Source organism: Podarcis muralis, chromosome Z, assembly GCF_964188315.1.
Source record: "Podarcis muralis chromosome Z, rPodMur119.hap1.1, whole genome shotgun sequence".
Taxonomy (NCBI): domain Eukaryota; kingdom Metazoa; phylum Chordata; class Lepidosauria; order Squamata; family Lacertidae; genus Podarcis; species Podarcis muralis.
In genome coordinates, this window is record NC_135673.1 from 41833123 (window position 1) to 41859768 (window position 26646).

Consider the following 26646-nt stretch of genomic DNA (forward strand, 5'->3'; position numbering starts at 1 on the left):
GTGAGGAAGAAAGAGTGTCAGGAGCAACGCTTCCTTTTTTCTTTTTCTTTTTTTGTCAAATGTATTTAAAATAGCTTTTTAAAAAAACTGCCCCAGAACAATTAAGAAGAGTTATCAGAAAAGCTAGGTTTCTTCCAACAATTAGATACTAAATAAGCTACACTGAAATAACAACCAAAACTGATTCAAGTTATCAGTCATGCTTAGTATCCTGGTGGGTAAAGAGCAGATCTTACATAGACAGGTGGCACAAGTTTTACAGAATTTTATAGATAGGAGGAGAAATTCAAAAACCTTTTGAAATTACCATTGCAAACCGATGTCCAAAACTCATCCACTCCTTTTCTATGAGGACTTCAAAGCCTTTGATAGTTCTGTAATGGCTGTCTAGCATTAGCATGGCTAATGAGGTCAGCTGAGCTGTACGGTCCCAGCCGTCACTGCAGTGCACCACCACTGATGTTTTACCAGATTCGATTTTGTCAGCAATTCTCACGGCTCCTGAAAGAAGCATCTTTAAAAAGACGGTTCCAAGTTGAAATATCGCACCAAAGCAAACTCGGCTATAATACATTTTGTGATAAGAGCAAAACAGCACCTCTGCATAATTGGACTGAAGACCTTTCTAGTCTAGCATTCTGTTTCCAGAAGTGCCCAGCTGCATGCCTGAGGGACCTTACAAGAAGGGATGGCTTTTTCTTGTTTCTCCCCAGAGCCTAGCATTTAGAGGCATCCTGTTGCCGAACATGCAAGTACTGATTTAGTCACCGTAGCCAGGCTCGTGCAGGGGGGCAGCCAAGTACATTTGCTTTGGGCCTAGGAGGGCTAAGCCAGCCAGGGGCACCCCCACCAGCGGCCTGCCAGACTTATACTGACATGCCAAGAGCAAGCCTCCCTCCCTGGGTCTAAGACAAGCTCTGCACAGGCCTGATCATTACTAACAGCTGTTGATAGACCTCCACAAATGACATATAGGCTGCATTCATATGCAATGCTAAATCATGGTTTACTATTATGTGGACAAACCTCCACAATCCCAAACAAAGCATCAAGCTCATGCAGACTCCCCACCCCACCTCCTTCTGTGCATCTAGTAGGAGGGCTTCTGGAAAGCTTAGTCCAGCATATAAAAGAGTCTTAGTGTTACATTTCTTGTAAACCACTTAGAGGTTTTACTGCAACCAAGGGGTATAAAGTGGTACCTCAGGTTAAGAACTTAATTCATTCTGGAGGTCTGTTCTTAACCTGAAACTGTTCTTAACCTGAGGCACCACTTTAGCTAATGGGGCCTCCCACTGCCACCACGCCGCCACTGTGCAATTTCTGTTCTCATCCCGAAGCAAATTTCTTAACCCGAGGTACTATTTCAGGGTTAATGGAGTCTGTAACCTGAAGTGTCTGTAACCTGAAGCGTCTGTAACCCGAGGTACCACTGTATAATAATATATCATACTCTAGCCTATTTTAGTAACAGTTTCACAATCCATTGCTTGAAGTGAGCTTATTATTATAAAGTCAGTGTGTGGAATTATGTCCTTGTACTGCTAAGCCAAGGTTTAGCGTTACATGCACACACAATGATGAACAGATCAATGCACTAAACTGTTGCAGTGGTGTAACTCATTACCATCAACATTTCTCAGGTAGATGGGGTGAATGATTCTTGGCAGAATATATCTAAAAACTATGCCAAACATGAATACTAAATCCCAATTACAACTGCCTGGAAAGCACATCAAGATTAGATCATTTGCTTAACCTGTGGGAAGTTTGTTTGCTTGCTTCCTAAAATTTGTACAGTGGTGCCTCAGGTTAAGAGCTTAATTCATTCTGGAGGTCCGTTCTTAACCTGAAACTGTCCTTAACCTGAAGTACCGCTTTAGCTAATGGGGCCTCCTGCTGCCACTGCGCCACAGCCATGCGATTTCTGTTCTCATCCTGAAGCAAAGTTCTTAACCCGAGGTACTATTTCTGGGTTGACTTCTGGGAGATGATGGCACCTGGTCAAGTCTCCGCTGAGTCTCTGCTGTGTGAGTAGGAGCTCTAATTATCAAATTACTCTGATAAAAAGGCTCAACCTATGAAAGTAACTGCCAACTTTTATCAGTAAAAGACTGCGGGAGCTGTCAGGTGGATTTTCAAATCTCCCCTCCCTTTTGAAGCTACTTAAATCAACTTTGAACTCCCCCCTTGCAAAGCCCTTAAAACTGTGGGCTGGATAAAGTAGCCCTATTTATTTCTGATTCCGAGCATGGTACTTACAAGACAATGTTGCAAAGAACTGGGGATTTCACCCACACAACCTGTAACAACTCCCCCAATGAGGAAACAGGCCAAGATTTCAACCTACTTTCAACCCAAGGCTGATGAAGCAAATAATCCAGGAAACCTCCATTCTCATGAGTGGTCTGTTGACCACACCTGGATTGGAAAGGAGGAAAAACTAACGACGAACGTGAGGGAGTGGACCTGGCAACCGAACTAAAACAAGCTGAGCTAGCCAAAGAGGGACCTGAAGCAAGTCTAGAACAGGAGCTACTCCTGGAAAACCTAGAAGCCAGGTTAAACGAGCCTCCCTTACCCTCCCTATCAGGAGAGAAATTAAGGCACCCTCCCCCGACTGAGACAGACAAATGGCCAAACAGCCCAAGGTTACAGCACCCGGACAACTTTATCTTCTACCTGTCAGGGATGTATGAAGAGTTACTCAAAATCCATTCTACACAGATAAGCAAAGAACTTGAGCCAATTAAAAATTTCCTTTTGGAAAGCTTGAACCTGCTTACCACCCTAACTGAATTAATTAAGAGCCGTGAGGTCGCTTTCCCCAACATGAAATCTAGTAATAGGACTAATGGAGATGAAACCAAGCCAGGACTCGATTACAAAAAAACAAACAGAAGCAATTCAGTGCAGGAGGGAGGGTCCCTTGCTCCCAGGAAACTGGCCTTAAAGAGAAAATGCCCAATGCAAAAAAGAAAAAGACCAAAAACATCAAATTGGGAGGCCGAAAGGAACGGCGACCCGCCGTACTAAAAAAATGAATTTCCAAAAGCTCTTTAAGCTGCTGGAGAATATAACAACAAAGAACTCAGCTTCTACAACCCAAAAGAAAATCACAAACTCATGTGCACCAATAAAGCACTGAGGAAAAGCCCCATGCCCTAGCAGAACACACACCGCCCTCTCAGCTCCCAAGCAATCAACCCTTCTCATGGCGTCACAAGGAAATCCCGTCTATCCTAACATAACAAAAATGGTTCAGGACAAAACAACACAGATTCGCTGGAAGCTAACGTTAAATAATCACAAACTTGCCTTCACAACTCTACCCACAAATAGAGGTCACCCATCGTACGCTCAAAGAAAAGTAAATATTCCTGAAAAAATCAGCATAGTCACCAGAGTCCTTGTGACAGCAAAAAAAGATCACCAATGTAAAATTCCTCCCACATCATACGGCCCAAAATAGGGCTGTAGTGACTTTTAAGGATGGGTTCTCAACTAAACGGACCCTTTCACATAAAGACAATTCCCTGAGGGCTGGCTTGCTTGTGCACCGTTTTTTCGAAAATATTGAAGACACTTTACCGCTTCTAGGAGCATATAGGCCAGCCAGACCAAAAACCAAAACCAGAACTGCAGAATCCAACAGCACCAGAAACGTTAAGCTGCCCCACCCAGAGGCTGGCAATCTCAAACAGTCGGGCAGGCGGCACAAAACCTCACCCTCATCAAACAAGTTAGAAAAGGATTTCCCCTCAAAGGATGAGCAACTCCTAACAACCTACCTCGAGCAGATCCAACTTTCCCAGGATGCACTAATTGAAAGACTGTTGACCATAAGGAAGTTCCTATCACTTCTAGCCCCGCCTCCTCCCATGGAATTTAATTACACCAATTGCAAATCAAAGCCTTTAACCAATGAGGAATGGACAACTTGACGATATCTGTCTCCAAAAGAAACGGGCTCTTCTACACCCCCTCCAATAGCCCAATCCAAAACGCAACAAGTCGAACTAGTGGTGCCAGCGTCGGGAATCGGCTCAATCTTCGTGGACTGCCTAGGCATCCTAGAAGCTATTTATGCAGAGGAATGAAATAATGTCTTGGCGGGTGGCTGCCCGGACGGACAAATTAATACCCCTAAATTAGTCTTTCCCCCAAAAGGCTCCCCCATTTCTCCGCATCTTGGCTCAATCAACTCAAAGGACCTGAGGAATCAGTGGCAGAAAACAGCTGTGAGTGCCTGGTATCTAAAAACCCAAGAATCAACTACTGCCCTAAACATCCTCTCCTGGAATGTAGCTGGCTGGGCCAGATGCCTCTTCCATTCTACAGACATTCCCTTCTACTGCCAAAACTTTAATATCATTGCCCTACAAGAGACACGGGCGGCTGAAAACCCATCATTGGAAGGATACTATACCTATGCAGTTAGAGCGGTCGCAGGCAGAGGACCAGGGAGGCTCAAAGGGGGGTTATGCATCCTGATCTTACTATGCCTAAATGCCACCTGTAAGGAGCTGTCCCCCCTAGATCATCTAGCAATGGCGCTACTCATATCCTGGGGAAACTGCAGTTTACTAATTATTAACGTTTATATTCCCCCAACTAGCAAAAACCCTGGCATTGAGGGCAACTGGAATAGACTGGATTCTTATGTCAGGTTACTGCTAGCAGCTTATCCAGCAAAGGTCCTGCTGGTGGGCGACCTAAATGCAAGGTTAGGGCCTGATGACCCCAGTTTAGAAACTAAATACAGTGGTACCTCGGGTTAAGTACTTAATTCATTCCAGAGGTCCGTACTTAACTTGAAACTGTTCTTAACCTGAAGCACCACTTTAGCTAATCGGGCCTGCAGCTGCTGCGCTGCCGCTTCATGATTTCTGTTCTCATCCTGAAGCAAAGTTCTTAACCTGAAGCACTATTTCTGGGTTAGCGGAGTCTGTAACCTGAAGCGTATATAACCCAAGGTACCACAGTACAGGCATAAAATAGGGTACCCTGATGCCTCTGGCCAGGAGGCTTTCCAACTACCAAGGCAGCCAAAGGACCAACATTCAAATTTTGCCAGAGCCTGCCTCCTCAAATTCTCTCAGCAGCTAAGTTTTCAAATCCTAAATGGTTGCACCAGGGGCAATATCCCCGGGGAATATACATTTATGTCTGGGGCAAAAACCAGCACAATTGACTATATGTTGGCTGATAGCAAATTGCTAACAAAAATAGTGAATTTGAAAGTGCTCCCATTCATAGAGGGGGACCATTTCCCTTTGCACCTGCAGGTGTATCCTAAAAACAAGTCACCCTTCCTGAGAACAGTATACCCTGCAGAGATCACCGAATTACAGTGACCTGGCTGCCAAGTCAAATGGACCCCCGCACTTGACTCCAAACTGAAGGAGATTCTAACCTCTGAAAAACCCCGTACAATTTTAACTGGCTCTGGGAATAATCCTAGGCTTGAGGACTCCATTTCCAAGTATGAGAGCCTGCTCCAACAATTAAAACCCCATCTTTTTAATACCACAGAGAAAAGGCCAACTAAACCAATAACATCAAATAAACCCTGGTTTGATCACACCTGTTTTGAGGCCAAGAGAGCCCTGCAAAATGCTTACAAAACCGCCCCGACAGCCGAAACTTCTGTCAGACAGGAAGCCTATCTTGCTGTCCGTACCCTAAAAAAAAAAAGAGTACAAAGACCTAATAATCCACCAAAAGAATGCCTATACCAGAAAATGTTGGCTGGAATTAATTAGTGCGGCAAAAGCAAAAGATCAGACACTATTCTGGAAACTGGTAGCTTCTGGCACCCATAAGGCTATTTCCCCCTTAACCTCACAAATTCCCCCTAACCTTTGCGTCTCATTCTTCCAATCTTTGTATGAGGATGATGAACCTACTTACAGAATTATAATATAGAACAATTGGCTAAATGGCCACCAGTTTCAGTAACTGAAGTGAAATCATATAAAAACCAATTGAAAACGGCCAAAGCCCTGGGCCTGGACAGCATTACGCCAGAAATTATAAAAGCACAGGCGGATTGGTGGGCACCTCTCTTAGCCATCCTCTTTACTTACATAGATGACACTGACCACATCCCAAGGGAATGGGGAACAGCCATAATAGTCCCATTCTATAAAAAGGGCAACAGAGGAGACCCAGCGAATTATAGGCCAATTAGCTTATTAAGTGTGATTAGTAAACTCTACTCAAAACGCCTCCTTAATAAGTTTACAGAATGGCTAGAGAATGAAGATATCTTGGCAATAGAACAAGTGGGATTTAGACCCGGAAGGTCCACGACAGATCACTGTCTAATGTTACAACATCTCATTGACATATACAAATCAGGAGGGCAGGCCTCACTATACGCCACCTTCATTGATCTAAAAGCAGCCTTCGATACAGTCTCCAGAACCAGACTCTGGGATAGACTCCAGGGTACCAGTATACAGTGGTACCTCAGGTTAAGGACTTAATTCGTTCTGGAGGTCTGTTCTTAACCTGAAACTGTTCTTAACCTGAAGCACCACTTTAGCTGAAGCGTATGTAACCCGAGGTACCACTGTAGATAGAAGGCTTCTGTTCTTAATTCAGGCACTGCACGCAAACACGGCTCTTAGAGTCAGGTGTATCCGCCTAGGACACCTAACAGACCCCATTAAAACCTTCAAAGGAGTAAGGCAAGAGTGCTATTTAATTTTTATTTAAATAATTTAGTATCTGCACTCAATGACTTAGAACACCCTCCGAAGCTCACAAATCGGCATATTTCGGTCCTGTTATATGCCGATGATGTGGTAATTTTATCTAGAACTCCCACTGGACTCAAAAGAGCACTAAGAAAGCTCGCAGCATACTGTGAAACTGAATGTCTCAAAATTAACTATCAAAAGACCAAGATACTCGCTTTTGGGGGGAAACCAAAGCTTAGAAGCTGGGAACTTTAAGGCTATAAATTAGAACAAGTCACAAATTATAAGTATCTAGGAATGGTGGTACAGGCTTCAGGAACCAACAGACTTCACATAAACTCCATTGGGAGCTCAGCGGGAAAAACCGCATACTGTAATTCGCTCTATGCGGGGCTGCCCTTGAAGCTGTCCCAGAAACTCCAGCGGGTACAGAATGCTGCAGCGAGGCTCCTCACGGGGTCTCTGCCATGGGAGCATATTCACCCAGTGCTTTTCAAGCTGCACTGGCTCCCGGTGGAGTACAGGGTCAGATTTAAGGTGCTGCTTTTGACCTTTAAAGCCCTTCACGGCCTAGGACCCTCGTACCTACGGGACCGCCTCTCCCGGTATGCCCCACGGAGAGCCTCAAGGTCCATAAATAGCAACACCCTAGTGGTCCCGGGCCCTAAGGAAGTTAGATTGGCTTCAACCAGAGCCAGGGCTTTTTCAACTCTGGCCCCGGCCTGGTGGAACGCTCTGCCTCATGAGACCAGGGCCCTGCAGGATCTGATTTCTTTCCGCAGGGCCTGTAAAACAGAGTTGTTCCGCCTGGCCTTTGGCTTGGAGCCAATTTGATTCCCTCCCTCCCTCTCTTTCTTTTTTCTTTTCCTTTCTCCTCCTGCGATGAGGCTACATTTTAATATTTTAATGTTAATTGTTGTATTTTGTTTTTAAGTTGTATTCATTCAACTTGCTTTTATTATTGCTTGTTAGCTGCCCTGAGCCCGGCCTTGGCTGGAGAGGGCAGGGTATAAATAAAAATTATTATTATTCTTATTCTTAAATTTTTTATACAAGGCCAAAACGTTGGCACAGCTCCTTTATGGATCCTTTCTGGGCCCGCCTTCCTCTGCTTTCTCCCCCTTGAGAGAGTTCAATCCAAACTCCTTAGAGCTTTCCTACTATTCCCCAGATGTGTTTCAAACGCATGGGTTAGACTAGAAACGGGGATGATGAGAGTGGAGGCTTATATCTGCCTAACATCAATCTACAACTGACATTGACATTGAATCTGCTCCCCCGAGGAATAGCCCCACTGATCCTCTGTGATCAGTTCCAGTCAGGCTGGCAGACAGCAGTCCTGAACACCCTTCAGAAACTGGGTTTTGCCCCTCAAGCCCTTCTAAGTCTGGGGTTGGGCCAGGCAAAAGCTATGGTCAGGCAAAGAATCATAGACACCGAGAGACAACAAGACTGCTCAAGGTGCCCCGACTATAAAATTGGAGAAATTGAGAGATATATTGCCACACCGGCAGCATATCTCTTCTTTCTCGTATCCAAAAATGCAAGAAGGGCCTTTACACTCGCCAGAAGCTCGGCTCTGTCTTCACCAGTCCTGGAAGGATCCTTTTAAAAAGTCCCATATGCTCAGAGACTTTGCGCCTGTTCATTGGGGGATATAGGAAGCCCAGAGCACTTGTTCTTTATATGTCCCTTTTATGAAGAGGCACGTAGTGAGACCATTGATCCCCTGCTGGCGAGGCTTGCTGACCTCCCGGAAAAGCAAAAATTCGACCTTTTCCTGTTAGGCAAAGATCATAAGATGACCTGGATGGTCGCCAGATTCTGTGTACAGATTTGTAGGCGCAGACCATCCCCTGACTCAAACTAGTTCGTTAAGAAAATCCCCAAATTTGGTTCCATGGGTGACTCTAGGTCATCTCTCTGCGGTAGCTTATCTTAAAGTTTTAAGTGTCTATACGCTTACCGCATTTATAAATTTTAAATTTATTGTTGTACATTGTTTTAAATGTTTGTTTTCCTTCTGGGATTGTAACCCCAAGTGTGTTTTATAAGCTGGCCTCCGACCGTAATAAATTATCTATCTATCTATCTATCTATCTATCTATCTGTCTGTCTGTCTGGGTTAACGGAGTCTTGTAACCTGAAGCGTCTGTAACCTGAAGAGTCTGTAACCCGAGGTACCACTGTACACCACTTGATTGTAAAAAAGAAAAAAAAGCCTAAAAGCAGATTACAAAAGATAAAACAGTAAAATCAAGAAAAAATTACAACCCTGCTTTAAAACCTAAAAAAGTTGAAATACTAAAACATTAAAATTACCTCAGCTTTCTGAGCACCTGGGTAGGCTTGTCTGAATAGGAATGTTTTTAGCAGGTGTCAAAAAAAGTACAGTGAATGCACCTGCTTGATATCAATAGGCAGGGACTTCCAAAGTGTAGGCATTGCCACACTAGACAATTGAATCCTTACAAATGTGGAACAGTTATTATATGCCACCTGAAATAGTACCAATTTTGCTAATTGAAGTGGTTGAGTGGACACTTGTAAGGTAAGGTGATCTTGTAGGTAAACTTTGCAGTACAGTCAAACCGCAGTTCCCGAACGCCTCTGTTACCATACATTTCAGCTCCCCAACGCCGAAAACCCGGAGGTAAATGCTCTGATTTTCAAATGATTTTCAGAACCCGAACATCCGAAGTGGCTTCCACTTGAGTGCAAGAAGCTCTTGCAACTAATCAGAAGCCGTGCCACGGTTGTCGAATGTTTCAGAAGTCTAACAGTCTTCCAGAACTGATTATGTTCAACAACCAAGGTTTGACTGTGTAAGAGTTGAAAGCACCATTATACAATGTAAGCTGATCCCCACAAAAAAGTCTTTTAAAATCAGCAAAGCTAATATTTAGACAGGGCAAACTTCACATTCTGCCCATTAGATTTGGAAATTTAATTAACAATTTCAGTTCTCTATAAAGCAATAACATGGAGTTGCCATCTTTCTTTTTACAAAACTACCATTTGCTGAATTTTCTGATGTCAATAAATTCTGTTAGCAGCTTGTTATTAAGACTATCAAGACACTAATAAATATTCTGTTCTATCTTGCTATGCCATGAAATGCTTGGAGTTAAGAAATACCATCTACAAAACCTTTTCAAAATCAATAAACTGGATAAAAAACAAAACAAAAACAAAAACACTAGATAACAAACTAAAAGGAAGCCCATTTCCAATGAAGTCAGTGTTTATCTCTATTGGCATCTGTGCTTTGATCCATAGACAATATACAAACTAAACCATGACACTGCATGTCTTAGCTGGAAAGCCATGAAGGTATTGCAGTGTTTGCAAATAAGGCACTTCTGGTAGTTAGCCAAGCAGAATTGTAGTTCCCGTGGCAGTTTGCCAGAGAGAGGCTGGCAGAGGATTTGTCTAAATGTGTGTGTGCCCATATTCTGTGTTGTGAAGAAACAGAGCCATGTTCAAGAGTGAAAATGATCCCTGGTAATTCCTACCTAAATATGAGGACTGGTGAAGCAGAGTGAGACTGAGGTGTCAATCGGTGCATTCACATCTCTTATCTGCTATGAAGTCACTAGATGACTTTTGGCAAGCTATCATCGCTCAGTTTTGGTCCTGCAAGTGCAATATGGAGAAAATAATACTGAGCTATTTTATATGATTGTTGTAGGAACTACACTAACATTTATGAAACACTCAACTGTCTAAAAGAGCTGTGCAAACTCTAAATGTGGTGAGGCTTCCAACTGCAATTAAGTCAGCCGTTCATGGCTAAACTTAATTCTCCCCTCTTAGGCAAAGATCACAAGACGACCTGGCTGGTAGCCAGATTCAGCACCCAGATTTGTAGGCACAGATCATCCTCTAGAATAAAATAACTTACTAGGGAAAAGTCACCCTTTGGGGCGCCTCAGGATCAATTTTTATGGTAGCCCAAATCTCAGTTGTATGGGTGTATGTATATATCTCAATTTTAACTCATGAGCCATTGCTGCAATCTGCTCCAATTGTATATTTTATCTTTATGAACGCTGTCATTATTGTGTTATGTGAGCTGGTCTTTGACCATAATAAATTATCTATCTACATTTTGTCCAGGGCAGGGCACAGGTGTTATTTGTTATCCTATTGCCAAGGCCAAGAATCCCAAAACTTGAGCTGAATTAGGTGTAGGGTAAGTAGTCGTCAGTTCCTCTGTCCTACAGTAGAAAGGCTTAGCCCATACTTAGTGAAACTGTAAACAATTTTATTCAAACATGTTTGTAAAGCTGCCCTGAAGAGTTAAATGGGTTACAAATGTTTTAAACAGCGTTAAGTGGATAAAAAAATAAATAAGGATTGCTTCTACTGGAGTCTATAATACACACTAACAGCATATAGCAGTAGTTTTATATAATCTGAAAAACCCAGATTCTGAAGAATCAAGGCATTTTCCCTTTTCAGATTATATAGAGAAGTGACAAAAGAATAACACATGGAGAAAGATTTTAACATTTTAAAGCAAAAAAACCACAATTTATATTTTCAACAAGTCAATTACCCGTATGTATTCCAGCCAGTGTGTACTCTCCACATTGGACAGCCATCGAGATTCATCAATTGTAGGGTAAACGATTTCCTTCAGTTTACGCAGTGATTCTCTCATTACATGGATGTTTGGAATTTCCAAGAAAACCAACTCCACGTTTGGGTAGGCACTTTCACTTTCATAGCCGCCACCTTTCGTCTGAAAATACATTTTAAGTAATTTAAAGGTATCTTTAAGATTTCTTGAATGCCCACCAGAGAGAAAAAGCTAGCTGGCAAGCATGAAGCAAAGGGCTCTCTCAACAGTGGCCTCACACTTACGGAATTCTATTTCAAGGGAGATGTGCATGGCCCCTTCTTTATGGGCCTTTATTTACTTCTTTAAATATTTATGTACCACTATATAATAAAAAAGAAAAATACCAAAGAAGTTGCAGCAATAATACATAAAATAAAAACCACATAAAAGATTAAAAACAGGTATCAAATACTCATTATGGAAACAAGTATTCTTAAATTGCTTGCATTGGCCTGGCAAAATAGAAAGGTTTGGTGGGATTTAAGAGAGATATCTGTTTCAAATTGGTTTTTCTTAAGATATTATGGTTATGCTGACATAAACCAGGGCTGAAATAGCATTAAAATGTTTTAGTTAGCTCTAATGGTGTTTTGCCTGCCAACCTAGCAGTTCGAAAGCACCCCCGGGTGCAAGTAGATAAATAGGGACCGCTTACTAGCGGGAAGGTAAATGGCGTTTCCGTGTGCGGCTCTGGCTCGCCAGAGCAGCGATGTCACGCTGGCCACGTGACCCGGAAGTGTCTCCGGACAGCGCTGGCCCCCGGCCTCTTGAGTGAGATGGGCGCACAACCCTAGAGTCTGTCAAGACTGGCCCAAACGGGCAGGGGTACCTTTAATGGTGTTTTAATTGATTATTATTATTATTATTATTATTATTATTATTACTACTACTACTGCTATTATTGCTCATTCTTATGAATTATGATTGTTGTATTAATATTGGGGTATTCAAATTTTAAATATATTTTTCATGTTTGTATCTTTGATCATGTATGTTGTATTTTATCTTTTATGGAAGATGCCCTGTGAGAGTTTAGTGCTAAAAGAGTGGCCTTAAAATATTTTAGATAAAAAAGGTAATTTCAACATTTTAAAATTGAAGTATTTCAGAGCGATATTGAACTAAGACATACTCAGAGTAGACCCACTTAAGTCCATTAATTTCAGTTGCCCTACTCCAAAGTGTGACTTGGTTGGATGTCACTCTGAATTTTAAATAAATGTATATGTTTTCCTCTTATGCTAGTTCCACCTTATTCGTATCTGCAACACTGTTCTGTCTAGCATCAAAGATGAAGAGCTTGTGGGACTGAGCATTGGCATCCATAATCGTCTGCAAATATTTCTCATCTTCTTTGCATCGCTTGTCATTTGGGCCCACTAGAGGTTGGCTGCAACGTGTGATGGTGGCCTGGCTTTCAGGGTGGATCCAGGATAACACCTAGGTTAAGGGGAAAAAATATATAAACCAATGTATATGCAGTAGAAACAACTGCATAAGTCATATTAGCAATGGATGTAACGTCATAAGAAGACAGAGAATAAAGGTACTCATTAAAAAATCAAAAGACACATGTATTTTTTTACATGGCCATCAAAACTAATAATACAGTTCTGCATGAAGTTTCCTGACAATAGCAAACCATCTTTGGAACTGATAGTACTTTCAAAAGTGTTTTTGCAATACAGTATAGCAACTGGGGACTTGCCTGCTGTTTGATTCCCCCTTCCCCAAGACACACACAATTCTTTCAAGGGAACTTAATGACTAGGCATGGGCGTAGTGGTGTCGCAAGGTGGGGGGGGGGGTTCACCCCGGGTGCCATGTCTGGAGGGGTGACAAGAAGCTACCCTGTGGGGTGCTCGCCCCATGGTGCAGTGGCGTGAGCGGCCATCACGCAGCCGCAGGTGGAAGATCCTCCGTTCGCGGCTGCACCGTCCATACAGTGCTGGGGCCGCAGCAAATCACTATGTACAACACATGTGCGGTGTCACACACATGCGCTGTACATAGCGGTTTGCTGCCAGAGCCGCCCAAGCGCCATACGAACAGCAGTAGGATCCCTCCATCACTGCTACAGCCACAAGTGGAGGATCCCTCCACCACCACTGCAGCCGCAAGCACAGGATCCTGCCACCGTCCGTACAGTGCTCAGGTGGCACCAGCGGCAAACCACTATGTACAACACATGTGCGGTGTCGCATGCATGCGCTGTATGTAGCGATGCCGTACATGCGCCCTACATAGCGATGCAACGTGTGTGCAGCTGGCAGTTTGCCCCACCCCGGGTGTCGGTTAGCCTTCGATCGTCCCTGCACGGGCGTAAGGGTAACCTGGTCCCAAGTTATTTAAGGGTTTGTAAACAATCAACACTACCATGCACCTTATCCAGGAGCAGAGGCAGCCAATGGACCTACTTCAACTAAAGCATAGTATGTTGAATGAATATACCTCACAGAAGTATTTTGCACTAACTTCCAGACTAATCTTGAGGACAACACCACAGAATGAATTGCAATAATCAAGTCTTGAAGTTACCAGTGAATGGGACCATGGAGTGGATCATTAACCCCCTACAAACTTATTTCCCATACCATTACTGCTTATTGTCTAAACACAGAAGGACAATCTTCAGAAAATGGCTTTTCACAATAGGAATAATTTTGATTTCTGTTAGTCCCAATTCTGACATCAAATATTATTCTTCGCACAAACTGCTGAAGTGCAGTCCAACTGATTTTTGAACCTATGAAGTAGATTTTATGCGATCTTCCCACCACATTTTGCACAGACAGAATATAAGTGCCTTTTTACACTTGGGTTCCCAGCTTAGGACTGTTTCTTGTTTTCCTTTTTAGTTCACATAGTCTTCCTTCCAATAGAGAATTGAGCAACTAGTTTTGGAGCTCTCAGATTAGGTGTCAAGCTGCATCATAACCCATACACCAGCAATTGTTTTCTAACTCAGGACTTTTACTTACTGGAACTCTGCCTTTTGCGCGAAATGCTGCTACTCTGGAGAGATCATCATCTTTTACACTAGCTGGCACAACAAGAACAGCAGGGTATGTGTCACAGAATTCATATGTGCTGTTGATTTTGGATATTTTCCAACTCTCATTGGGTAAGCCCTGCATAGAAGCAAAACAATGTTTTAAGGAGTCAAGGTTTACCCATCTGATTTCAGGGTCCCCAAAAATTAAACCTAAAACGTTTAATTTAAACCTAAAACATTTAATTAAACCTAAAACATTACAATTATATTGTAACTCATTTTTATTTTTATTTTACAAGGCTTCTGAAGGTTATAGAAAACCAGTATTAGTCCTGAATGCATGAATAGATCTTAGTTCAAAGTCTGAAAGGGGCAGAGCTCTGCTGCATCTCCACAAACTACTTGCTTGCTACAGATGGACATATAACAGCTAAAGGGAAATTTAAACACAATCCTGGCATATCGGTTTGTTATGTAAAAGGAGGTGCCAGAATTTGCTTATTTTCCTCTTTCCTTTTTTGATCGTGTAGCTGTACCTTCACCTTTACCTATTGTATATAGTCACTCACACTAAATGCATTAACAGACAGGCAATATGTAAATACAGTAAATAAGAACAAGGCGACATGCACTCCCCCCCACTAACTGCTCTCGTGGCCAGGGCCTATATGCATATAAAGGTGCACACAAATATTGATTCACAATTAGCAGGAGGAGTAAGCATGAGTCTACATATCTTGTAGCACACCACACAGAGGACATGCAGTGTGAGGTCATGCAGGAAGTGGCTGCATTAGTGGATGTGGGGCATTAACATGTGTAGTTCCACTCTCTAGTCCAACTATTATGTCCAGGAAAACAATGGGGAAAATGGCATGGTTCTTGACTTTTCAGTGCCCATCTAGTATCAGCAATGTGCCGACAATTTTTTAAGTACTTGACTTAGTCTTTTAGATCTTCCACAAATGGATATTCAGGCAAAATAGAAAACAATGCAAATTATTTTTAAAAAGTGAAAATTGTCATTACCTACCTGCCTCTTGTATTCTGCCATTGGATCATAAACTTTCCAGCCATTAACAGGAAATTTCTCTTTATAGGTGAATGCAAAGAGTGGCTAAATGCAGTGAAACAAAAGCATACATTACTACTATTTAATTACACTATTTCTCTCTTCATTTCTTAAGAGTTCAGAAGAGCATTTTACACTGAGATTAAAACTCAGTAAAAACATTCTTCATAAATATCAACAATCTTAATTTCATCAACTCTGCCAAGTGCATGTGGCTAGCAACAATAGAGAAGAATGATACATTCACTTCCACACAATGGAGTGTGCCTCCAGGGGTGAAACCAAACCACTGGAGAATCACAGTGCCTGCAGTGGCTATGATCTCTCCAAGGTGCAAGCCTGGGCAGTGTGTACGGAGGTCCTGGACTGCCCAGATGACAAGGCCCCCCTCTCAACCTCACTGATGTACTCCAGATAAAAGCAGAGGAATACGTTTGGCACCAGTTTGGCTGTAGGTGTTGCTGGAAGGAGGCGTACAAGATGCCATCCAACCATCTTAGGGACTCCACTCTGGATTTGTGTGGGGGCTACTCCTTTTAATTTTCTTCTCTCAAAGATGCCCCACAAGGTGGTGGGTATGGATTTAGACCCACCAAAATTAATGAACATGACAAAGTTAGGTCTATTAATTTCAACGGGTCTACTCTGAGTAAAACTTATTTGAATACTGATGTAAGTTCTTTTAACTACACTACTAAGAAGAGTGAGAATCATATTGATTTTTAAAATTCTTAAGCACCACAATACTATATTTACATTCCTCCCACTATATAGTTTGAAGAATGAACCAATGTTGAGGGTGTAGAACTCCTAACTGTAATACTTACAAGCCCATGAGAAAGAGGAAATGCTCGGTTAATAAGGTTTTGAAAAATCTCCAGTCTATGTTCTTCCTGTTTATAGGCAAGCCGCAAGTTTCTCATATCCTGTGAAAAGATATCTTAAGGTTTGGTATGTTAAGTGAAAAATTACAGCAGTTACAAACATTATTCAAAAGATTTTTTTGCACTGAATAGTGGTACTAAGGAACCTCCTCTTTTAATCCAGGTTTATCTGAAAATTAATAAAAACCTGTTCTAAACTTTAGGTCTTAGGACCAGTTACACCAGTGCATTCACAACAGCCATAAGAAATAAGCAAGTAACAGCGTCTTATATATCTAAGATATATCACTGGGATTCCACAATGAAATTAAAGCACAATTTAAGTACACTTCTGCAAAAATTAAACTGATACCTTGCAAACAATTTCTATTCCACAAGAGTTGTCTCCATGGCTCTGCACTCCAATCTTTTCAACTCTGGCCATCACTCCAAGAGGCACATCAAGAACAAAATGTGGATCCTGAAATTTGAAGAAAAAGTAAACACCACGTTTCTTTATTGCAGGTGTGAGGAAATATGTAATATTCTGTTTGAGATAAAAATATACAATTATATTAGGCCACTAAAACTGAAACAGTACTTTATGCTTAGTTTATACATGTGTCAGTTTCTGAAAAGGAAAGCACAGGAATAAGGCTGTAGCAGAAAGATGCATGACGTGCAATAAGAAAAAAGGGCTCACCCTCTCAACATTCTTGAAATACATTTTGAAATCTGTCACTGATAGTGTACCACTGATGGCTCCAAGAAATGGGCAGATATACATGACGTCTTTAGCTGGAAAAAATAAGACACTTTATTAGTACTAAAAATTGAACTATAGGATTATTTTTATTATGTATGAACACTGGCAAAATACCTGATGCAAAAAACTTCTAATAAATGCCTTTTTGAGGCTGGAATTCACACATGGAATGAATTGAGTTTATACAGCCAATTATTTCAGTTTTTTAAAATAATGCCTATTTCATAGCACTTCAAAAGTAGGCATTTTCATAACTGAAAAAATAAAAATAAACAAAAGCCTAGCAAGTTATGGGTCACCTGTAAAATACTTGATGATTACAAAAAATAAGAATACCATCTAGGACATTAAAAATGTTTTTAAGGACACAATTTTTTATTTTAAGTTGATAGTAGATAGATGACTGTACAAGTCATCTACATTTTCAGTAATAAACGCCACTGCACAATCCTACTTTGAGGGTGCCTTACAGTGCAATCCTGAATAGGTATACTCAGAAGGCTTCTGATTGCAATGGAACTTACTCCCACTTAAGAATATACTGAATTGCAGTCCCACTGTCTGCCATAGTGTGCATACTTCCCTACTAATAGCTTCAGAATCCAGAACTTTGGAAGCTAAAATCAGAACTACAGTGGTACCTCAGGTGACAGACACTTCAGGTTATATGTTTTCGGGTTGCGCACCGCGCCGAACCCGGAAGTACCGGAACAGGTTACTTTCGGGTTTTGGCACTCGCGCATGCGCAGAAACGCTAAATTGCACTTTGTGCCATGTGCAGCAGCACCAAATTGCAACTCGCAGACGCGGCGCTGCAGGTTGTGAACGCTGCGGGTTGCAAACATGCCTCCCGCACGGATCACGTTTGCAACCTGGGGTTCCACTGTATAAGGCATATTTATGGTGGTAGCAGAGAAGAACTGGGTACACTGTGGACAAACAATGTCATAAATTTCAAAATGACCAACACATAAGCTTGGCAAATCAAACATGACATTTAACAGAACCTTTATAACTACATCTCATTCACTGAAAGCCGAACTTTTGGCAACTGAGGGAACCATTCTATTCCTCCCAACAATGACAACGACATTTAGAAGCAGATCTGAAAGTTCTGTGAATTAGTCACATGGAAGAACTTATCTTGCAGGCAAATGAGCAGACATCAAATCTGGCTTTCCACTTCATAGCCCAGATACAGATTCAAGACAGCACCTTATGAATAAAATATGACCTAACGATTTCATTTTGCACTAAGGCAATACCGAGTTGTGCTAAAAAGGTTCTGTGATACATGGTGGCAAAACATAATGATTACCGGTACGCACTCTCCACTCCCCCTAGCAGTGAGAAGTCCAGGGTCAAAGCCAAGGTTTAGTTTTCTTTGGGTGAGCCCAGCCACCACAGTTTTATTATGTTTTCATAATATTTACTTTATTTTCGGACCCCTTTCTCTTCAGCCAGGCCAGAACGGCAGAAGGTTGGAGGACACAGAGGCACAGATTACATCATCCCTCCTCCACCAGCCCACTTCGTAGAAGGCATCCCCCCCCCCCATCTTGCTGCAAGGTTAGCAACCTGCGCTTCATGTTGGAAATGATGGAGAAAGAATCTTCTGTTGCCAGCGTGGAAATTCAGGCTAAGAAAAAACATTGCAACTAATAACTTTTGTGGGCTTACCTACACGGCAGGTAAGATATTCCTGGAAGCAAGCAAGCAGAAAAATGGGCATGCATTGATTCCACACCAGAGTCCCTAAATTGCATCCAAGGCTGCTTCCATGTACTCTCTGCCTTATCAGTCTCAAAAGCAAAGACCTGTCAAATGTTCCCCCTCTAAATATTTCACTTTTAAGTACTGAAATCCTCGGCAGCCTGGAAGATAGCTATCTAAAGGACTGCTTTCTCCAAACAAAACCTGCACATCAATTAACTTCTACCTTAGAGATCCTTCTGTGAGAGCCTCTGCCTTCAAATGCTAGGCAGAGGGCTACCAAAATGAGTGTTTTTTCCACAAGTAGTTCCCAAAGTATTGAACTCCATTCCCAGCTATGTTTGCTTGCAATCTTCTCTGTTGCTTTACCGTTCCTTGCTTTTTATTATATTTTATTCTAATTTTTCTATTGCTTTGGACTAGTTTGGAGGATAAAATACTTTAAATCAAGTAAATAATGTACAGAGTGCTGTGAGCATTCAGAGCACATCACATACTCACACATATACCCCTACTGCACATGGGGGAGAAGATACAGTGGTCTGAGTATGATCATGAACATAATGTCAAGTTATGGTTTGTATTAAAAGTGAAGGAGCAAATTGCAATGAAATAAATGAAGGGAGGTAGGCAGCATGGAAGCCTGAGGCATCTTGCTTCGATAGTTTAGAAAGTTTATAGGATCATGAAAATTATGTGTGAACCAATCCAATCCTTAGGAACACTCCAAACTTTTATTCCAAAGAAGGGGAGTGTTGAGGGGGAGAATATGTTGTATGCCATCCAATCTAGACCACTAGCATTCTACTCCAAAGGGCTGTGATATTATCACAATGGAAAAAATAAAACTTGAAGAAAAAGTACTTGAAGCTGCATAGAAAAATTGAGTACCCAAGTACTTGAGACATCAGTCTCACAGCTACTAATTTCTGAGCTAATTTATAGTTTATTAAAATTATTCTCAGATATGCTTGCCTTTTGTGCTTAGCATCTCCTATGGCCTAACTCAGGTATAAAGGCTGAAATAAATAAATAAATTGTCCAGTAGCACCTTAGAGACCAACTAAGTTTGTTCTGGGTATAAACTTTCGTGTGCATGCACACTTCTTCAGATACCAGGTATAAAGGATTAAGGATCCAGAATAAAAACTGATCAGTGTAATAATTCTGAAATATATAAAACCAAATGAGTAGCTTTCATTTTGTGTTTGGCCACAAACAACAATGTTCTCAGCCACTCAGTGCTCCACTTACCAATAGCTTTAATTGATTCTCCAGGAAAAAGTGGAGCCTCTTCCATCTGGGCGAGCTTGTTTCCATCCCTCAGTGCCTGGCAGAAATCCAATGCTAAATGTAAATCTTACATTCCATCTGCAGAGCTTAAACATCAACAACAACCACAAGGTGCTTTTGCTAGGAGGTTACTGTAGCGATACAAAAGATAGTGATTTCTTCTCAAAGCAGAGTTCTTTAACGCTACGGGCTGGTGTGAATGTACACATAATTGAAGTTAAAGAAATCAGGGGTGAATTATTCTCCTTCCCCCATCCCTTCCAACTTGGAAGCAAAATCCCCCTCTCCTTTGCTGAAATGTGGTGTTTCATCAACAACTGCTAATCAACGTAACCAGTTTTCACCTAGCCAGGATCTGAAAACAGCTTGGAGGCCTGTTTAATCAGGAACCCTGGTAAAGATTTAAGTATAGTTACTATTGCTGCAAAAGTGATGGGAGAGGGTGAAATTAGTTCCCAAGATGCAAAAGGTAGAGAGGGAGAGGGAGATACACTGTGGTCTGTCCCTGATCTCTTAACTATGGATTAAGAGAATCTGCTCAGATTTTATGCAGCATTACTGGATTTACAGAATAAACAGTGTCAATATTTACAATATGGATTAGTAGCAAAGCATTCACACAAAGGTAAGACCAACTACACAAAGGTAAGACCAACTATTCCAATCAGCACATACAAGACACACAAAAATTTGGCAAATATTGTAAGTTGTTGGGTATTTTGACATACAGCTCCCAAAGTATTTCGCAGTGTTATTTTTTATACATATGGCTGATCAAATGTTTTCAAAGTTTTTTTCTCACTTTTTAGCTACTCAATGCTTTTTAAGTTTGTTTTTCAGATCCTGCCCTGTGTCATATTTCCCCCCTGCTAATGGAGGCTCACAGGCCCCAGAATCCCTCCCAAAATTAAGCAAGGAATGATAAATCATTTGGCTAAAATTTTACATAAGAAAAGCAAATATCAAGTTGCAATAACTAGATACTGCACTTTCATAATACATTTTTTTAATGTACACAACAGGTATGCAGTATGTAAATATACATATTTGTATGTAATGTGAGTGACCATTTAGTCCATTAGCAATGCCAGCTAGCTTTATTATGGAAACTGTACAAGAGAAGGTCTGTTTGTGAAGCAGACTATATATCTGGTCCATAGACCAATATCTAGAGAATAAAGTATTCCCCAGAAAGAAAAACAAGTTGACTAGCTATACAAAACTGAAGCACATCAGATAACTCTGGAAGCTTTAATAAAGAAATATTTTACTGAACATTTGTTCTAGTCCATTTTATTTTCTGCAGTTTGATGGTGCAGCCTGCTTTTATTCTCCATTTTTAAAACACTCCACAGGGCAAAACACTTTGCCCTGCCACAGCTCTTGCTGAACAGAGCTGATTGAGCTGTTCAGCTTTTTGCTCTGCTTGCTTAAAATCGTGCTTCATGACCACAGCAGTATTTACTGAACCGAGGATAGTGGGAGAGAGCCGTTCAAGTGGCCCTCAGGAGTCAATTCAAGGAACAATGGATGGTCTCCCCACAGTGGCAGTCCTCTGTGGCAAAGGAGGATTTCCTTCAGCTCAGGGGCCTCAAGTGTCCCTTATGCAAGCACCAAAAGCATTCCAAATTAATCTCTAGCCACCCCCCACTGAAAATCAATCAGCATCTTGATGAAATACCAGTTGTGCACATGTAGGTCTGACTAAGGCATTTACAAGAACTGAAGATTCAGTAAGTCAGTTATGAACAATTTTTCACCACATAAAACCACTGTGCCATAATAAGCAGATCACCCAAATGGCTTGATGTTTTAATCAAACTACACGTGATGCAATAACTCTATGTCCATACTTTTAGATCATGCTCATGGCTTGAGTTCACCCCTGACTGGTACTATTTTGGGGGAGAAATATAGTGTGTTCATGCCCAGATATTTTTTTGAGATCACAATGTATTTCCTTGTAAGGCTCAGAATAAAATTTGCAACATTTTAAGTTCTGGCATGTACAAACATCCGGTCAATTTAAAAATAAATGCTCGCAGAGGTCCACCACAACTTCTGCTGCATTTCTGATTTACAGGTCAGGATTAATACTGCAATCCTTCCAACAGTTGCCTTCCCATATGTCCAAATGATGTTCACAGAACTAGTGTTTGTTTCTGTGCAATACTGCTCTAGCGGAAGTGTGGTGGAATTATTTTTTTTAAAGCAATTGGCCAATTTATCACTTGACATTAACAGATTTTGATGTGAAATACTAATATGACATCTGGCATACTATGATTTATACTCCTTATCCTACATACAATATTAACTGGTGTAATTAACTTACTGATTCATTAACTGCAGATTTAAAATGTAGACTTTAATAAGTTTTTAATTACAAACACTCACCACTAAATCATATTCAGTTCCACTGGTCTTGTAAATTTTGTGCCTCACTTCACTCACAGAATTCATTTAAGATTTGTTTCAAAATAACATATTATTCCAAGTCCAATAATTTGTATTTTTTTGTCATTCTGATGTTTGTTGTACCATGGATCCATCTCTGTGTGGACATTTATTAGTTTTTTATATGTTTTATTTATTTAAATGGTATAAATCAATAAAATCATATAATAATTGAAAATCATAAAATGTCACCTATATTGATATTGTAATATTTTAAGCAGCACCTTAATCGTTAAAGGGTAACTCCCTAAACTATTTTTAGTCAACACTATTTTTTTGATATAAAAATTCTTTTTGTGAACTTGAACAATACTCAACTATATATAAATTTATACAATCAATCAATCAATCAATCAATCAATCCATGCTTGGACTTTATGACCAAGATGCAAGTAACTGCTTAATCAGATCTTCATGACCAAGGGGATTTTGACCTTGAGTTAAGGGGAAGAGCCATAGCTCAGTGGTAGAGCATCTGCTTTGCATGCAGAAGATCCCAGGTTCAATCCCCAGCAACTCCAGGTAAGGCAAGGCAAGGCAAGGAGAGCTGCTGCCAGTCATTGTAGACAATGCTGAGCCAGATGGACCAATGGTCTGACTCCATATAAGGAAGCTTCCTATTTTCTTGAACAGTAGCCCTCCCCACCTCCCCTTGGCAAGCTGCTTTTGCAATCAGAGGGACTTCAAGAAGCAAAACATGGCAAGGAAGGAAGAGGGTTCCAGCTCTTTCAATTATAAAAAGAGTCGAAAGTCTCTCTGCACATGTCCAAGCTGTTACACATACTCTTGGCTAATATATTGAAATAAGGAGTGCTTCGTTTTACTTCTATCTGAATTTACCATTCTTGTTTACACTGAAGTAAAGGTAAAGGTAAAGGTACCCCTGCCCGTACAGGCCAGTCTTGACAGACTCTGGGGTTGTGCGCCCATCTCACTCAAGAGGCCGGGGGCCAGCGCTGTCCGCAGACACTTCCGGGTCACATGGCCAGCGTGACGAAGCTACTCTGGCGAGCCAGAGCCGCACACGGAAACGCCGTTTACCTTCCCGCTAGTAAGCGGTCCCTATTTATCTACTTGCACCCGGGGGTGCTTTCGAACTGCTAGGTTGGCAGGCGCTGGGACCGAGCAACGGGAGCGCACCCCGCCGCAGGGATTCGAACCGCCGACCTTTCAATCAGCAAGCCCTAGGCGCTGAGGCTTTTACCCACAGCGCCACCCGCGTCCCACTACACTGAAGTAGTTGCACATTAATAGGTTACTTAAAAAGCATTCAGAAATTGTGACTTCCCACTCTGGCCTACTTTCACAACAGCTGGAAAGCACAGGGATGCCCACACTGTCAAGCTGTTGTTGCCAAATGCAATGAGAGGAAGGAAGGAGTCCTCTGGAGTGCAGATGTTGCACAGCTGCAATGGTCGCAAACCTATGCCATCACTGGACTGTGCTTGTTACTGAAAGCTACTGGACAACAGCAGAGCTCAACTTTATCCCTCACTTGCAACTGAGAGAAAATGGCCTTCCTTCTGAATGTGCCTTAAATGCTAAAAGTCTTGTGACCATCCCTGTCAGGCATTCAATGAGCTAAGTATCAATCTTACTCTGACTCCTAGTGTGGACCTTACACGTGTTCCTATTGTGAGTCACCTACACTGGGGGAGGGGGCAGCAGCGTAGCTGGCCACTCAGACACCAAGGGTGATATGTGCGCCCTTCACCTGGGGACGGGGCAAGCAGGAGCAGGGCACACTGCACCTCACCGCCACCTCCCTCTCAGCTGTAGGGCAGCTGAGGGAGAGGCAGCAGGTTGAAGCAAGACCACACTGCGTTTTGGGCAGCATGGACCTTGCACACAGTTCCCCCGGCACCTCAATCTCAGTCGCCTTACAGCTTGAGGGGGAGGTGGTAGGCAGATGCAACCCCCATGCTGCCGTTTCAGGCAGTGCGGAGCCTGCGGGCACCCAAGCCAACGCATTACTTCCAGAAGAGATGCACGGCTCAGGCGCACTGAAGGCCCTGCAGTAAGTGCCGCCTCCCACAGTGTGGCGCCCAGTGCCCCCCACCCCCCTAGCTACACCTCTGAGGTGAGGGAAATATGGCCCAGGTCAACAGGTGCCAAATATAGATGGGAGCAGGACCCTAGGTTACCAATCCAAAGTCTGGTGCAATGGGGCATGTCTGCAATGGTCTTTAAATATGTGCTTTTTACAAGGAGCAGCCTGCATTGATCACTTGGAATGACTGTGTTCTGCATACCACTGGAAGTGATACGCCTATGGCCTCACTTCTAGTACATTTTAAAAGTAATCAAAGGAACTGTACATATTTACCAATGCTTATGGGAAAAACCATAGATATAATCTGCTATGTGCCTCAAGACAATGGCACTGCTCTAAACTACCCCCTAGCTTCAATGGACATTTAGCTATTGAGTATGTGTTATACATCCTCAATTCAAAGGAGAGAGCTTCAGAGAAGTATTAATTTTCACAAGTGGGGGAGGATTTAGGGGAGTGTGTGACTGATTCACCTGCACTGCGCACCAAACCAAGAGGGCACTGCAATGGAAGGTGGCATCGCACAGGGTGCTGCTGAACTTTTAAAGCCCAAAGTCCGCCACTGTTCACAAGCACTGAAAAACAGTTTTTAAACTATTCTTGAACTTCTGAAGAGTAGGTAACAAAAATGAGAATTTTCACAACTCCAACATTCACAGTGACATTCTATAGAGTTAGTGAACAAAAGATGAGTAAAACTTGCCACCTGATCAACTTCTGCGTCAGAAGGATAGCCATTGTGTCCATCCTGAATCTCCTGAATAGCATGATGCAGCAGTGGGCAAGCAGAAGTAAGAGAAAAAACATGCACATAACAGGTGAAAGGAGAGAATTTTAAAAACAGAGACAGTAGATACTCCAAAAGAAATGTATTTGGTAAGCTTTTTCATTTCTTGCAAAAATCAAATAGGTCAAGCAGAGACTTTAGCACCTATTAGATCCAGTCATGGTTTGTTTTTTTAAATATTGGGATGATCTGGAATATGAACATTCCTGTTCTTCCAAACGTAAGTCCAGGTACCAAAGAACACAAAGTATGTACTGTCTTTTCTTTTCTTTTTTTGAAACAAGCAATCTTTAAAATAGCAAAGACAAAATGCAGAGTATAAAGTAGGCCACATGCTTGACATAAAAGAAGGAATTGATTATAGACCAATGAGAGAATCCATGCAGTTATTTAAAGATAAAACAATTAAATATTTGTATCCTCAATAGAGATATTAAGACAGTTTAAGTACTGCTAAGAACTTAATGGCCCCATCTGCAGATCTGCCCATTACCACAAACCCTGATACTGTGTTGTTATTGCTGCTGGATATGCTAGCAAGACACTTTAGAATCAGGTTTAACCATTTCTGATAATTTGTTTCTTAAGATTTTGTTGCATGAAATATTTTTACACACACCAGCTGGATCAGCAAGAACATGATTCGTCAAAATATATAAAGGTCCATTTCTTTGCATTTCTTCCTTCTCCAGACAAAACTTTAAGGAGGTGCTTTCTGAAGTATTTGCATTTCAGAGACTTCACTGGAGACCATGATATTTTTACAACATTTGCTTTGTATAGAGACTTTATGAGATTGCTTTTAAGCCCAGGTGAGTTCCAGGTCACAACTGTTGAATGGGAGGAATTATTATTTGAACAGGCAACATCTTGTGTTCAAACCTCAAAAGCTGAATTTAATGCAGCTCTATAAATTAGGCCCCAAAAGTTACTAGCCTACAAATTTTTTACTTGCCTGCTTTTTAGTCATAAAAAAGACAGATATGGATAGAGCACTCCATCTCTCCTTTGCCAGCCCTACTCACAAGTAAAAATCAGGCTAGTAGTAAAAAGGCTGTAAACTGGAATGCAGCAGGCTGTTGTAGGAGGCATTCTGCTTGGTTTCTATGCTGACTGAGCAGGAAGAGACTTTGTGTTCTGTATGTTCAACACAGAAACACAGCAGACTGGGGGGGGGGGGGGGGAAACGGAGTCAAGCTTGCATGCTTGATTTTTATGCTGGCTTCATCCCCTTGTGTTTCCAGCAGAAGAGTGCAGCAGCCTGGTAATAAAGACATGAATCACTGCCCCTTCACCACAGGCCAATACTGTTT

General features: G+C 41.7%; 1 protein-coding gene across 6 annotated transcripts in view; it reads right to left on the reverse strand.

Moving 5' to 3' along the window:
- MTMR1 (myotubularin related protein 1) overlaps positions 1-26646 on the reverse strand; it is a 53616-nt gene that overhangs the window by 15694 nt on the left and 11276 nt on the right. For 2 of the 6 annotated variants that reach the window (XM_028714422.2, XM_028714420.2), the window contains 10 exons: positions 25253-25303; positions 19998-20073; positions 16968-17062; positions 16638-16745; positions 16229-16327; positions 15363-15446; positions 14316-14465; positions 12586-12774; positions 11269-11454; positions 308-514 (listed from right to left, as the gene is read on the reverse strand). In XM_028714422.2, coding sequence (XP_028570255.2) covers positions 308-514; positions 11269-11454; positions 12586-12774; positions 14316-14465; positions 15363-15446; positions 16229-16327; positions 16638-16745; positions 16968-17062; positions 19998-20073; positions 25253-25303 — 1245 coding nt within the window. Of the gene's footprint in view, positions 1-307; positions 515-11268; positions 11455-12585; positions 12775-14315; positions 14466-15362; positions 15447-16228; positions 16328-16637; positions 16746-16967; positions 17063-19997; positions 20074-25249; positions 25304-26646 lie in introns of all 6 variants that reach the window. The other 4 variants (XM_028714424.2, XM_028714423.2, XM_028714421.2 and 1 more) reach the window with 3 other exon arrangements.